Here is a 15,350-nt window from a genome sequence, read left to right as displayed (position 1 = left end):
AGCCCTAAGGGATTTCTCCCTGTCTTCTCCTTTTCTGCATGCTGTGGATGTGGTGTGTCTTGCGACACTGCCTCCGACCCAGGGCAGTGGACAAGATGCAGGGATGACCCATCATCCAGGAGGTGTCAAGATAAGAGGGAGGGTGGAGGGGAGTGAAGTGTATTAGGGATGGAGTGGGTGGGAATGGTTTTTATGCCATTTTCTTTTTGGCTAACTCCCTTGTAAGAGGGAAAAAGCCTTTGTTATGTGTATGTATAACTCAGTTCTCACTTCAAGTTTTACTACCTGGGAGCCTGCAGCCCCAAAGCAGCTGGCGAACAGTCCTCAGCCCCTCCCATATGTCCGAGAGAAAAAAAAAAAAAAAAAAAAAAAAAAAAAAAAAATCATGGACTGTTGTCTGTGTTGTGTGAGGGTGTGGGACTTTTTTTTTTCCCTTGCTTAAAGTAGAAGGATGGAAGGTTTTTGTTCCTTGTCAGCTTTCCATATGTGAAATACAGTTGATGAAGAGATCTTGGAACCAGTCTGAAGACTGAATGGCAGCCTCTCAGGGTTGCACCCCCAGCTGGAAGTAAGGTGGTTTACGAGCTTGACAAAGGAAATGGGCAACAAGATGGTTCTCTCCAGAGTTCTTTGTGCAAGATCACCTGTCACTGGTTCCTGGGTGGTCAGTTTCTTCCCTAATTCCAGTGTTGTAACTAAATGTGGGCTAATTAACAACAATGTTACTCTTTTGAGTTTATGCCCTGGGGAATGCCATTTTTTCTTTCAGTTCAAAAGCAGAGGGCCCATTTAAATTTTTTTTACGTTATAATACTCATATTTGTCTTTCACACTCAGAAAGGATATTCAATTGTCAAGAGTTTCCCTGCCCCAGTGTCACCTAACCAAGTGTTTTGTTAAACATAAAGCTCATACAGTACACAAAGAGTACTGAAGGTCTATATAGAGGTGGGTAATGCTATCTGTATAATGTAACCATCAAGACCCTTTAGTGAGATTTAGGTGCGCACCAAGACCTCACGGTCCTTGTACAAATGCGTAGTACACTGGACTTTGGTTTACCTTATTAACCCTTCTAATATGTAATCAATCTCAGAAACACCATGATGAAGGGGATATTCAGGATTTAACACACACGGCTGTTTAATTACCCATATATTACTTATCACAACATAACAATATTTCCACATCAGTATCAATGTACAGCGCTGGTGATGCAGTCATTTTTTTTCTACAAATCAAATGAAAATTTACTGGCATATTCTTAACGCGTTCCCATTGTGGCAGTTTATCATGGACAGTATCATACATTTCTCATCTCTTACCCCCTTGGACGAATATAATGCACAATATAATGCCCCGGCCAAGACATTTCCTTCTATATACTTAAATGAAAGAGTTGTTGATTTCAACATGTCCATATTCTGATCATGTAAGTTTACCAATGATATGAACTTCCTTCCAATTAGAAAATATGTACATATGTGCATACATGAGCAAGTGGACATACATGCATACACACACAATCACTCGCACACACACACAAACACACACATGTATGCATCAATTTGTGGAATAAATTAGAAGAACAGTTCTGGCAGACAACGTACATGAATTTAAATAAAGTACACATAATGCACGTGTGCTTTTGCATGCTTGCAGGCATGCACACAAAACAATGGCAAAACCAAATGCTTACATAGAATGAGATCTGCCATGTTTCCCATTTAAGAAAAATGTCATTAGAATCTAATTCTTCATAGATGAAGCCTTACAACTTTCCTTGGCAAATGCTCTTCAGTATTAAGAAATATTCACCTAATTCTATCGTGCAACTTCAGTGATACTTGGGTCCCCTAACAAGGAATCCACTTGACTTCCTCTTCGTATTTACATCAAAGTGGCCCCTCCCCTGGTTATACATACAAATAATTTGTCAACAAAACCAATCAATAACTAGTATAAATTTCAACCAGTATCCACTTCAAATATTATACTAAAAAATTGCTTCCTAGAAAAAAAAAAAAAGGCATCTACTTCCCAGTGTATACAAAACAAATGGAAATTCATTGCGTTCATATATCTGGGGGAAGCTGAGCCTTTCATCGCGGTGCTGGCATCATTCCTGGTACAGGAGGAGGTCCTGACATGGCAGATCCAGGACCAAGGACGAGCTGCAAAAAAATAACAATTGTTAGGTTCGGCGGCAGCATTCAAAGACTGTTATTTTCATGGTTTCAACATCCAATATATATCCATCATTTTCATTCACTTAGTTGCCTTGTCATTCGTGGGTGGTATGTTTGATGCCACATTTACAATTTTTCATTTTATTAATCTTCATCTTCAATAATTACACTCTTTAATCCACCAAGGCATTTACTCGCTTCTCTCAATCTACATTCTACCTCCACCTTTTCCTGCTACACTTGCACCCAAGTATCTAAAACTATCCACTTCCTCCAGTCACTCTCCCTTAATGTTCACTTCCAGTCTACTGCCACTCTCACCCCTTGTACATCTCATCACCTTACTTTTACCCACATTTATCTTTAGCTTTCTTCTATCACATACTCTCCCAAACTCTGCCACCAGCTTCCTCAATCCCTCCTCCGACCCTGCCACAAGCGCAGTGTCGTCCGCAAACAACAGCTGGCTCACCTCCCACTTTTCTCCATTTTCTTTAACCATCTCCAATCCCTGACCCACTACCCTAGCATTCACCTCTCGCACCACCCCATCCATGTATAAGTTGAGCAGCCAGGGCGACATAACGCATCCTTGACGAAGTCCCACCTTTACTTCAAACCACTCACTCTCTCCATTTCTAATCCTGACACAAGCTCTACTACTCTCAAAGAGTGTAATGAGGAATAGACATTTAGGAATGGATGCAAAGAGGAGACTGTATGAAGGAGTGATTGTGCCAACAGCACTGTATGGGGCAGAAACGTGGAACATAAGAGAAGAAGAGAGAAGGAGTTTGAATGTGTTTGAGATGAGGTGTCTGAGAAGTATGGTGGGGGTTACTAGGCTGGATTGAGTGAGAAATGAGGAGGTGAGGAGGAGAACAGGGGTGAAAAAGGAGCTGGGAGATAGGGTTGATGAAAGAGTATTAGGATGGTTTGGACACATGGAAAGAATGAGTGAAGAAAGACTAGTAAAAGAGGTATGGAAGGCAGATGTGGAGGGAGTGAACATGAGGGGACGTCCTAGGATGAGGTGGATGGATGGGGTGAAGGGTGCTTTGGGGAAGAGGGGAATGTCTGTTGAGGAAGGAAGGGAGAGGACGGAAGACAGAGGTGAGTGGAGAATGGTTGTATATTGATGATGTTGTGATTGCATGAGGAGGAATGGGCGGGGGGGTGGGGGGGAGTAGTATTGAGTAAATTTTGACGCAGCCCGAAGGGATTTCTCCCCGTCCTCTCCTTATATGCAAGGGGGGACGGAGAGGGGGGGGTCGCCGATTAAATGAAGCGGCCTTGCTGTGGATGTGCTGTGTCTGGCGACACTGCTTCTGACCCAGGGCGGTGGGCAAGGTGCAGGGATGACCCGTCATCCAGGAGGTGCTCAGATGAGAGGGAGGGTGGGAGGGGTGTGGAGTGTATTTAGGGATGAAATGGGTGGGAGTGTTTTTATGCCTTTCCCTTTTTGGCTACCTCCCTTGAAAGGGGGAAAAAGCCTTGGTATATATCTTCAGTAATGAAGTACGTTTCGAGGAAAAGAAATATTACAAAGTGTACAAAAATGGTGTCCAACAATGAAGAGAATAACTGGGAACAGATGACAATAGGGAATTGTGGTATGAAGATGGGGCCAACAGGTTTTGAAAATGAACAGCAGCGACATTACTCTTTCTACTATCTATCTTGCTGCATCACCATGTGCAGGTACCCATCATTGGATGATGGGTCAAGGTGCAGGGATGACCCATCATTCAGGAGGTGCTAAGATAAAAGGGAGGGTGGAGGGGAGTGGAGTGTATTTAGGGATGGAATGGATGGGAATGATTTTATGCCTTTTTCTTTTGGGCTACCTCCCTTGTAAGGGGAAAAAGCCTTGGTATATGTATGTATGTACAAGTGAACGTGGGCTTAAACTGGAATGGAATGACAACGGTGAGAGGCTGAACGTGAAGGATGAGACACGAGAAAATGAAGAGTTTTAAAGTATTTGGGTGGAATCACATTTGGCAGTGAATGTAGGAGTGGATGTGTGTGCAAATCATTCAGTTATGGATGTGAGTAGATGTTTAGGTACATGCATACATACACATACCAAAGGCTTTTTCCTCCTTACAAGGGAGGTAGCCAAAAAACAAAGGCATAAAAACCACTTCCACCCATTCCATCCCCATCCCACTCCGCTCCCCTCCATCCTCTTATCTTGGCAATGTTTAGGTGCTACAAGAAAATGGTATTTGGGGATGAATGCAGAGAGAAGAATGTATGGAGGGGTTAACATTTTAACAAAGCTACCTGGCGTAGACTTGGGACATAAAGGAGCAGAGGAAGAGAATATTTTTCGAGGTAAATTGCTTGAAAAAGATGGCATGTGTTGGAAGAAAGGATAATCAAACATGGAAGTGAAGCAGAGGATGCAATATTGTGTTTCTTGGGTAAGGCTAGAGCAGGGCAATAAAGGACAAGGTGTTCAGCATCTTACATATGGTGATAATTATTTGGTTTAACAGCAAATTCCCCCTATCAGGAAGCTGTGGGGGGACGGAGAGGGGGGTCGCCGATTTAATGAAGCGTCCTTGCTGTGGATGTGCTGTGTCTTGCGACACTGCTTCTGACCCAGGGCAGCGGACAAGGTGCAGGGATGACCCATCATCCGGGAGGTGCTAAGATAAGAGGGAGGGTGGAGTGTATTCAGGGATGGAATGGGTGGGAATGATTTTATGCCTTTTTCTTTTTGGCTACCTCCCTTGTAAGGGGGAAAAAGCCTTGGTATATGTATGTAGGAAGCTGTGGCAGTATCCCTTACAGAGGACTTTGTAATGTGGAATTTAAAGAATCATGCCCTTGGTCCAACTCAATGGTGGCAGGGTTCTAACTGTCATTACTTCGACCTCCACTGAAAACAGAGATAATATAACCCAGTGGTTCTCAAACTGGGTTCCGTGGCAAAAAATATAATTATTCATTTATTTGAACAGGAATGAATAAAATGAAATATGAAAGTGATGACCCGTCATCTAGGAGGTGCTAAGATGGGAGGGAGGGTGGAGGGGTATGGAGTGTTTTCGGGGATGAAATGGGTAGGAATGTTTTTGTGCCTTGTCCTTTTTGGCTACCCCTGGTAAGGGGGAAAAAAGCCTTGGTATATGGTATATATATATGAAAGTGATGAAATCTTTTGCATTTGAGGAGAGAGAGGCAGAGAGACTGTACGAGTGGACGACTATATACTGTGTGTATTGGTGATGATTAGTCTTAAATCCTTTAAAGTCTGTCAAAATCTTTTTCGTTGGGGGTTCTTCCGCCGAGTACCAGCAAACATGAAAGGGTTCCGTTAGATGAAAAAGTTTGAGAACCACTGCTATAACCCACTCAGCCAGTGCGCACCCACCGGGTGACAGTATCTGGGGTAATTTATTTTACCGGACAAGTCTCTTCTGCGTTGGTACAGTTTTAGTGCTGGATGGTAACCTGAATGCAGAGCTAAAGATAGGAATGAATGTAGGGGGCTTGTGGATAAGAACATAAGAATGAAGGAGACTGCAAGAGACCATAAGGCCTACACTAAGCAGCTCTGATCCATCACCACCTGTCATCCCCATCAATAAAGTTGTCTAATCGTTTCTTAAAACAACTGATAGTTTCAGCGCTTACTACATGATTACTAAGTTTATCCCATTCATCGACCACCCAATTAGTAAACCAATTCTTGCCCATTTCCTTTTTAAATCTAAATTTGTCCAATTTATAACCATTACTGCGAGTCCTGGATGGATGGTCATGTTTTGTATGAAGTTTAGGGATTGGTCTTGTGCTGTTTGCTATATGGTCCGAGTGCATTTGTGTTTTTGTATGAACCTGTTGCAAGGTGCAGGTGACTACTGCATATGTTTGAGTAATAAGCTGTATGTGGCGTAAAGGATGGGTTGGATTGAGGGTTCTTGCAAAGAACCAAGTGCCTATCATTTTTAAGTGATATGGTTTAACGTCACAAACTCCCCCCTATCGGAAGGCTAGGACAGTGCCCCTCACAGAGGGCTTTGTAGCGTGGAATTGAATGAACCATGCCCTTGGTTCAACTTCACCAGTGGCAGGGTTCGAACCACCATCCCCTCGACCTTCGCCACAAGTAATGATGCCCTAACCCTCTCAGCCAGCAAGTGTGATTTGGTTTAATGTCACAAAATCCCCCCACTAAGAGAGTACTAGGATGGTGTCATCTTATGGGGTTTTTTTGAAACAGAAGTTAATGTAGTACACCCTTAATATAAGCTTGCTTGCTGCCAAGCAGACTCAGGGTGCCTCCACTCCAACCTCGCAATGCTCTAGACTGCTGAATGTATATGGTACATGCAGCTAAATGTGTTTTCATGCTATAATTCACCACCATGTCTTGGATCACATGTTGGACTTGTGATCAACAGCTATTACACTTCCAGATGAGAGCTCAAACCTCGTATACTGATACACACAAAACTCCTTGCCCACCAGAGTTGGAACACCAGCCTGCAGTGCAGTAATGTTGAAAATTTCATCCATGGGTGAGACTCCAACTATCCATCTTTTCTATATATATATATATACCTAGAGCTTTTTCCCCCTTACTCGGAGGGTAGCCAAGTCAGAGGCATATACCTATTCCCACCCATTTCACTCCCCCCTCCACCCCTCCCATCTCAGCTCCTCATGTATGATGGGTATAAACTGGACAAATTTAGATTTAAGAAGGAAATAGGCAAGAATTGGTTTATTAATAGGGTGGTCGACGAATGGAATAAACTTAGTAACCATGTAGTAAGCGCTGAAACTATCAGTTGTTTTAAGAAACGATTAGACAACTTTATGGGTGGGGATGACAGGTGGTGATGGATACTGAGATGCCTAGTGTAGGACTTATGGTCTCTTGCCGTCTCCTTCATTCTTATGTTCTTATGTTGCATCCGCCAACTGCCTTGGGTGAAATACAAAGCAGCAAGACACAGTAAATCCACAGCAAGGCCACTTCACTTAATCAGTGACCCTGTAACATTATGTGAACATGACTTGGACTATGGTTCCGAGGGAGGGATTCTCGGTGTGGCTTAAGCGCTTTATTCAGGTGGATACTGGTGTGTCAGCCTAAGGACTGATATGGTGTGGTCCCCCCTGTGGGGAACTGAACGTGAAGGCCTAGCAATGCACGTATAGAGTGTAAAGCTCAACTGTGGGTATGATACAGTGAGAATCTGGATGACTGAGTAGCATGCCCACTCAGGGCAGGCAGTATATATGCCCAGGGCCGATCTGATGCCTTGAACAGACGCGACCTAATTGGGGTGACCCAACCTAACCTTCGAGCATCGAGTTAGGTCAGACTACCATACAACTCTAGATGCATCACTTTGCACCTACAAGCATACTTGAGGGGTACATGTGTACACTACAAATCCTCCTCTCTGTCCCCTCATGCAGAAAAAGAGATGGGGAGAAATCCCTTCAGACTGTGTCAAAATATTTATACATAAGCACCCATTTGTCCCCCATCCCCCCTTCCTTGTACAGTATCATCCATACACAGACTCCAACTAGGATTGCTAAGATAGCAGTAAAGCACAGTACCACCACACCATCATGTGTAAGGTAGGGCATGTTTGTGTGATGTGGTGTGAAGATTGGGTCTGTTGGAACAAATTTTCTTGCACAGAATTGTGTATCTATCATTACCATGTATTGTTTCACAGAGAGGATTTCAATTTCGAGATTTAAATGTGTCATTGGTGTTGTTTTAATGTAGCAAGTTATTATTCTTAACAATTTATTATGTATTGTATGTCTTGTTTGTATAATTCTGTATTGTTTGACACAATTTATTTTGTATTGTTTGCCAGTTGTTGTAGTAGGATCAGAGGAGGGATTGAGGAAGTTAGTGTAAGAGTTTGGGAAGGTGTGCAAAAGAAGGAAGTTGAAGATAAATGTGGGTGAAAGTAAGGTGATGAGATATACAAAGGGAGAAAGTGGCAGCAGACTGGAAGTGAGTATTAAGGGAGCAAGACTGGAGGAAATGGATAGTTTTAGATACTTGGGTGCGAATGTGACAGGAAAGGGAAGAGTGGAGGTAGAGATAGAATATAGATTGAAAGAAGCAAGTAAATGGCTTAGGGGATTAAAAGGTGTAATGAGAAAGAGACATTTGGGAATGGATGCTAAGAGGAGATTGTATGAAGGGGTGATTGTGACGACAGCACTGTATGGGGCAGAAACATGAAACATAAGAGAGGAAGAGAGGAGTTTGAATGTGTTTGAGATGAGATGCCTGAGAAGTATGATAGGGGTTACTAGACTGGATAGAATGAGAAATGAGGTGAGGAGGAGAATGAAGGTGGAAAGGGAGTTGGGAGATAGGGTTGATGAAAGAATATTAGGATGGTTTGGACACATGGAAAGAATGAGTGAAGAAAAATTAGTAAAGGTGTGGAAGGCAGAGGTGGAAGGAGTGAACATGACAGGATGACCAAGGATGAGATGGATGGATGGAGTAAAAGGGGCATTGGGAAAGAGGGTAATGTCTGTTGAGGAAATATGAGAGAGGACAGATAGGGGAGAATGGTTGTGTATGGGTGATGCTGTGATGCATGAGGAGGAGTGGGTGGGGGATGGGGGTTAGGGAGTATGTGAAAAATAAATTAACGCAGCCTGATGGGATTTCTCCCAATCTCCATTTCTGCATGAGGGGACTGAGAGGGGGGTGGGGTTTCTAATTAATGAAGCACCCTTGCTGTGGCTGTGCTGTGTCTTACAACCTGCTTCTGACTGAGGGCAGTGGGTGAGATGTAGGAATGACCCATCATCCAAGAGGAGCCAAGATAAGACGGAGGGAGGGGGGGGTGGATGGGAGCAGGGTATGTGGGGATGGAATGGGTGGGAATGGATTTTATGCCTTTGTTCTTTGGCTACCTCCCTTGTAAGGGGGAAAAAGCCTTTGGTAAATGTATGTGTGTCTTTGTTTTTTTAACTGATGATCACCATGCTAAGAATGCATACTTAAGTCTGATTCTTATAATCATCCACAATAATGAGCATGCTGACCAAATCTCATGCCTACAACTATTTTGACTATGTTCAGTTTCCTATCGGTCTTCATTTGAAGGCCTTTCAAGCATTGGTGGTGTAATCGGAAACATACCAGTCTTGCACTGTCCTAGTTACAGACTCAAGTCCCAAATTCCTCTATAATTCCCAGCAGTGACTGTTAGTTACCTGGCCCAACAGTCCAAGCTAATAGAGCAAAGGCCTTCAGTTGTAGCAATTTGCCTTCTAGGGATATACTCCTCAGCTTCTTTTCCAACACATTTTCTTATGGAAAATTGACTCACTTTGTATATTGGAGTTTCTGGGAAATGAGGAAGTCTTCTCTTGTAGTAGATCCATGGACCCAATGACCCCAGTCACACAACAGCCATGTGAGAATACCCATGAAGATGATGATGATATGGTTTAATGTCACACACTCCCCCCCTATCGGGAGGCTAGGATGGTGCCCCTCACAGAGAGCTTCGTAGTGTGGAATTTAATGAACCATGCCCTTGGTTCAACATCGCCAGGGGCAGGATTCGAATCGCCCTCACCTCGACCTTTGCTGCAAGTAACGATGCCCTAACCCACTCAGCCAGCGAGCTTCCACCCATGAAGATAGAAGTACAGGTAAACGTCGACTTACGATGGCCGCGACTTACGATTGTTCGACTTTACGATGACGACGACGACGATATGATATATTTAACCCCTTCCATACGGTGCCGCACACGTAGGCGTCATGAGGAGCAAGTGGATTCGCGACGCTGCCATTTCGACGTCTTGATTATATTTATTGTAGTCGCCCCTGTGTTTTTACATTCTCTCAAATGTGCCCTGAATCCCATTCTCTGTGGTTTTCAAAATTCGCGGGTGAAAGAGAGAACGATCGATATAAGCGGTGACTATATTTTATGATGCGAGTATTATTACGACACGTCGTACGGCTGGCATTGGCTGCTGCCCGCGAGATTTAAGTTCCGTACTGAAAATACATATTATAGTGTTTGAATATGGTAAAAAGGATAAAAATAATTAAATAAACTACTGTACATGTTTAATAGGCTATATTCAGTATCTCTGGTGGTTAATATACAGGTAGGCTAGGTACAGTGACCACGGAACAGAGTGATACACAAATTGGGGATCGACTTACGATGAAATCGTCTTACGATGGATCTATCGAAACCTAATGCCATCGTAAGTCGACGTTTACCTGTACTAATAAATTACAGCCCAGAACAACAACACAGAAGTCCGTCCAGCCACTGGTTTAGCCCAATGGCCACTGTAAAATGATTCTTTTGGGAGCTATGCGAGTGAAGGAAAATGAGCTATCTAGTGTGTACGTTTACTCAGTATTGCTTAAAATGTGACCTAATCAGGAAATATAGGCAGAAAACATACCAACATATCATTAACCTCTTCTGTAGTCGTCCCTCTTAACTCAAGTCAAAATGACTTCACTTGCTGTTATCCAGAACAAGATGTGTAAGGTGTAACACCACATCAAAGTTGTGAACTTAACCACTTCCATACGGTGACGTCTACATAGGCGTCATGAGGAGCAAGTGGGTACGCGATGATGCCGACGTCGGCGTCTTGATTATATTTATTGTAGTCGTACCTACGTAACCTCCATTCTCTCTAAACTGGCTTCATCATATTTTCTATGGTTATCAAAATTCACGGGTGAAAGAGAACGAACGATTGAGCACTGACTTTATTTTTTATAATGCGATTATTATGACGCAACATCGCACATCGGGCAGCTAATGCTGCCAGACGTGTGATGTGCCCCGGAGTGAAGAGGTTAAAACAGTTACACGTTCTTCAGTATGGTGGTGCTCAATCATATCACTGGGTGTCAGCGAGAACAAAGTATTTGAAGTAAACTAATACATCAAAGGAGTTAATTGTTACCTCAAGTTCCAAAGACTTGAGACCCATAGCCTCAGTGGCAGGCAACAGCAGGCATCAACCCTCCCACAGATCTCTACTGGAAAAAACTTTGGACTGTTGTCTGTTGTTATCAGTGTAGGACATTTTCCATGTCACTGGCTTGTAATTGTAAGAAGGAGGATGCAATTACCAGTTGTCAGGTTTATTCATGTGAAAAGTTGCCCCCCAAAATGTTCACTGAATTGCATTATACTTACTCTATTCCTGTCCTGCTTCATCATCTCTTCGACATTCAAGCGCTCCAATTCAAACATGATGGGAGCGAATAGAATTACAGATGTGCTGACGGCAACCCAAACTACTTGTCGTGTAAGATCGTATAAACCTGCAAAAGTATGATGACAGTTACTTAAAATTAACACATGAGGTGGAAAAGGTACAGAACAACAATAACATGGATTTGAGGAAGGAGGACAAGTGAAAGTCAGAAAGTGGGACAGGAGAGGGATGGTTAAGACAAGGTACTAGGATGGACAAAAATCTAAGATACGGGCAGGTCAACGGATTAAAAATTGGTAATGGGAGAAGAATCAAGAACAAGGAGGAGGAGGAGGAGGATAATGATGCGAACAATTCGTCACCCTCATAAAGAAATTGCCTAAGTCATTTTTCGTCAATTTCTGGATTTTTTTTTCTAAATCAATTTTTTATTGCTCCTTGTGGTACAATTCCCAATGTTTTATTTAGTGTCTGAGTAGGTACATCTATAAAAAAAACAATTTTTTTTCGATTTCCTGAAAAGTTGGACAAATGACTTAGGCACTTTCTTTACGAGGGTGACGAATTGCCGTCTTGAGTTTCAATAACTGGAAACTCACCTTTCCATAGACCTCTCTAGGAATAAACTTAGTGCCAAGTTGTATTTGTGTGGGATTCTATCATTACCAACTTATAGTTGCAGTAGATGGGGAGTCACTAGTTGTTAGCTCTCTTTATATATGGATGAAATACAGTTTAAGTTGATAGAAACAGATTTTGGACCTTGTATAAACACCAAGTGTCAGCACCTCTGGGTTGCACCTCCAGATGGCTCAGTGAGGGTGTTGGTGGGTTTAGAAGATGGGCAGCTCGGAGACAATTCTCCATCAATGCTTCCAGGAAAAGGAGAGTAAACAAGAGGAAATACGAGGTCAAGTACAAGAAAGGTTGACGAGACGGAAAAGAATTAATATGGAGTTGGAGGGCAAGGACCAAGAGGTAAATTTAATTCAGAACTGGTAACAAACTAAATATCATCTACTAGTCTTGAGTTGCCAACAGTCAGTCTTGCAACTCGACAGTTCCTCTCCTAAGTACCTAACCTCAATATAAAACTTGTATTTACCTTTAGCTGTGCTGACAGACCCTGTTACCAATCTGGTGCTGGCATTCCTCAAGCCTGTGGGGAACATTTCAGAGAGTCCAGCGATGCGCTCTAGGATAGTTTCATCCAAGTCCTGAAACGAATGCGAAATTTTTTAAAGACTTGTTGATATCAGGTCTGCCCGAGTCAAGCTACCACTCAGGTAGAGGCACCATGGGTTTGCACATCCAAGTGGAGGTGCAGGGATGATCAACAGTGGCTCGGTCCACCCCAGGGTCATTCTGTCTACCCCAGGGTCATTCCGTCTGTTGAGGTTCTTCCTCCTTGCATCACTTTGGTTTTGTTATTTGATGACAAATCTCATTCTGGTGGCTGTGGCTTGCTTCCTGGAAGCTCCAGGGCTTTTGCAAGAGAAAACCAAAGAAAATGGAGTCTTTCACTGTCAAGCAAGTACCCAATGCTACAAAGATAAATCTCATTCTGGTGGCTGTGGCTGGATTCCTCGAAGCTCTAGAGCTTTTGCAAGAGACAACCAAAGTAAATGGAATCTTTGACTGTCAAGCAGAAAGTACCCAATGCTACAACGATAAGTAGCTTATCAACTGGGAGTTGAAGCACGGTGACCATGAAGCTCATGCATTAAATGTTGACCTATTCCATAACCTAATCTTGATGAGGTATTCTGTGTAGGCAGGACCAATAAGAGTATAGAAGAGCACATCTATGCGACATAGCATTAGAAAATCAAATATCAATTTTGTAAATTATAATACATTAACGTAATGTATATTTTTCTTGGCATCAATCAATAAAAGAAATAACTGCTAAAAGTGATATACTGACAAACACAGCCACAGCGATTGCTTGAGATGCCATATTTGTTTTGACAGATGCAGAGGTCGAAGAAATGCATTTGACGAAGACAACCCCGACAACCTCTAGAATTAGAGGTACCACATTACTTAATGCAGGTTAGGTTAGAATTAACGAATTTATCATACTTTAATTTCTTCCACCTCCACATCTATTGAAACAATGATGGCGTCTCAAACAGTTGCCTTAGCTCCGTTTATTCGTATATTTTTTTTTAGCAACTTTTTCTATTATTGATTTCTGCCAAGAAAAATATATATTAATTTATTATAATTTACAAAATTAATATCTAATTTTCTAATGCTACATCGTGTGGGTGTGCACTTTTAAAAATTGACTCCAATAAGACACCCAGGTAGGATAACTGATTCTTTATCAGTATCATACAAACATATTTTTCACTTACATTTGAAAGATCTATGCTTTTCTATAAAATGGTTACATTAGGAGCAATTGGACAGTGTAAGTTTCATGTTAATTATCCGTGCTTGAGCATTTCTGGAATTTTTACCCAAATGTTGACCCATTTCATAAATATATCTCTTGATCAGGTGTCCTGTCTACGTCAGATAAATGTAGCACCCAGAGAGGATGTTTTCATTACAAAAGAAATTATAGCCAATGTTTAAGGCAATGCAGTTAACTATTTTTCAACATTGCAAGGATGTTAGTGCATTTACCTATTTGTAGTATACAGGAAAGGAGCAAGTCCTGTCTCACATTCTCTAATTTTCTAACATACCTAGACTCGAATTCACGTACGATTCCACTTTATTCTATATCTTTGATTTCAAATTTCGATTTGAACTCGTGTATTGTTTGAGCTTGGGCTATATCACTTTTGAGGCTATTCCACATATGTATAAATCTATATGGAAAATGTATTTCTTCACATCCTTTTGACATGTGTCTTTTCTTAATTTTAATTTACTTTACCACCTATCCACATTTAATTTACTTCCATGACCGTCACCATGACCTCTTAAAGCACTCCTTTCTTGATCATCTGAACTTGTTTCATACAGGTATTCAATAGGAAACTTACACTGTCCAATAGCTCCTAATATAACCTAAATTAACTTAACCTAACAAAATTATTACCGGTACATCAAATATATCAAATGCAAAAAGTTTGAGGTGAAAAATGTGTTTGTATGGACTATGGTACTGAACCAGGATTTCTGTCTAGCAGATTATATATTTAACAATACTTGTAAAATGGTAAATAATTAATCTTTTATTACTTGTTCATCCTGCATTAAATACATTCCTTTTTCTCTGAATAAAGAAATATATAAAATCTTGACATTCTCTCAATTCGTCCACACAATATTCTCTTCTACACGAATCTATAATTCAGGCCATCGAGTACTTACATATTATTCTCACACATTAACTCACCTCCTCATCGTCATCATCTTCTAATTCTGTGGTCACCGTCGCAACTACTCGTTCCGGTGCTTTAGTTGCTACAGTGGTGGAATCTGTAACATCTGATTTAGGTTTTTCTTCTTCTTCCTTATCTTCAGCAGACGACGTGGGAGTTTTAGAGTTTACTAACGATGTTGTTTGACTTTCTGGAGTCGCCTCGCTGCTTGCCACACCACTGTCTAACTCGACCACTTCTTCGACAGTTGCCATACTATTTAGATATCAATTTCGCTAGGTATAAACAAATTTACCGATCTTGCATTCACCACACAGCACGTCATGCGTTTTCAGACACAAGAAGTTACACAAATGTAGACGGTGCAGTATGTTGCCCCTTTCTCATTGGTTAGTTATTTGTTTCCATATTGCATTTATTATTTTTATTAAATAATAATGGGTATATATAATAATTACACTGCCTACATATTCAACGATATGGCTAATACAATCCGTAGATATAGTTAATTGTAAAAAATTCTGCCCAGTATATATCGCCTATTTATTTACAGGAAAGTACCAGTAGTTGCCAGTTCGCGTATTTCATTCAT

General features: G+C 41.6%; 1 protein-coding gene across 1 annotated transcript; it reads right to left on the bottom strand.

Moving 5' to 3' along the window:
• Nucleotides 1–1,138: 1,138 nt before the first annotated feature.
• On the bottom strand, nt 1,139–15,122 carry mge (translocase of outer mitochondrial membrane 22 homolog mge). The gene is made up of 4 exons (XM_076181090.1): nt 14,773–15,122; nt 12,520–12,631; nt 11,393–11,520; nt 1,139–2,174 (listed from the first exon to the last, which is right to left on the bottom strand). Exons 1-4 carry the CDS (start codon nt 15,010–15,012, stop codon nt 2,103–2,105), a joined length of 552 nt encoding a protein of 183 aa, XP_076037205.1. The 5' UTR covers nt 15,013–15,122; the 3' UTR covers nt 1,139–2,102.
• Nucleotides 15,123–15,350: the final 228 nt, after the last annotated feature.

Source organism: Oratosquilla oratoria, chromosome 3 (assembly GCF_046742065.1).
Source record: "Oratosquilla oratoria isolate Oo_2021 chromosome 3, ASM4674206v1, whole genome shotgun sequence".
NCBI classification, from domain to species: domain Eukaryota; kingdom Metazoa; phylum Arthropoda; class Malacostraca; order Stomatopoda; family Squillidae; genus Oratosquilla; species Oratosquilla oratoria.
The sequence above is the reverse complement of the archived record's forward strand: the minus strand, read 5'-3'. Positions and strand labels throughout refer to the sequence as shown.

Coding starts and splice junctions, on each gene's coding strand:
- mge (XM_076181090.1), bottom strand. CDS start 15,012: ATGGCAACTGTCGAAGAAGTGGTCGAGTTAGACAGTGGTGTGGCAAGC. Junction 12,632..14,772: donor AAGATGATGACGATGAGGAG/GTGAGTTAATGT, acceptor CATTCGTTTCAG/GACTTGGATGAAACTATCCT. Junction 2,175..11,392: donor TGAAGCAGGACAGGAATAGA/GTAAGTATAATG, acceptor ATTTTTTTGCAG/CTCGTCCTTGGTCCTGGATC.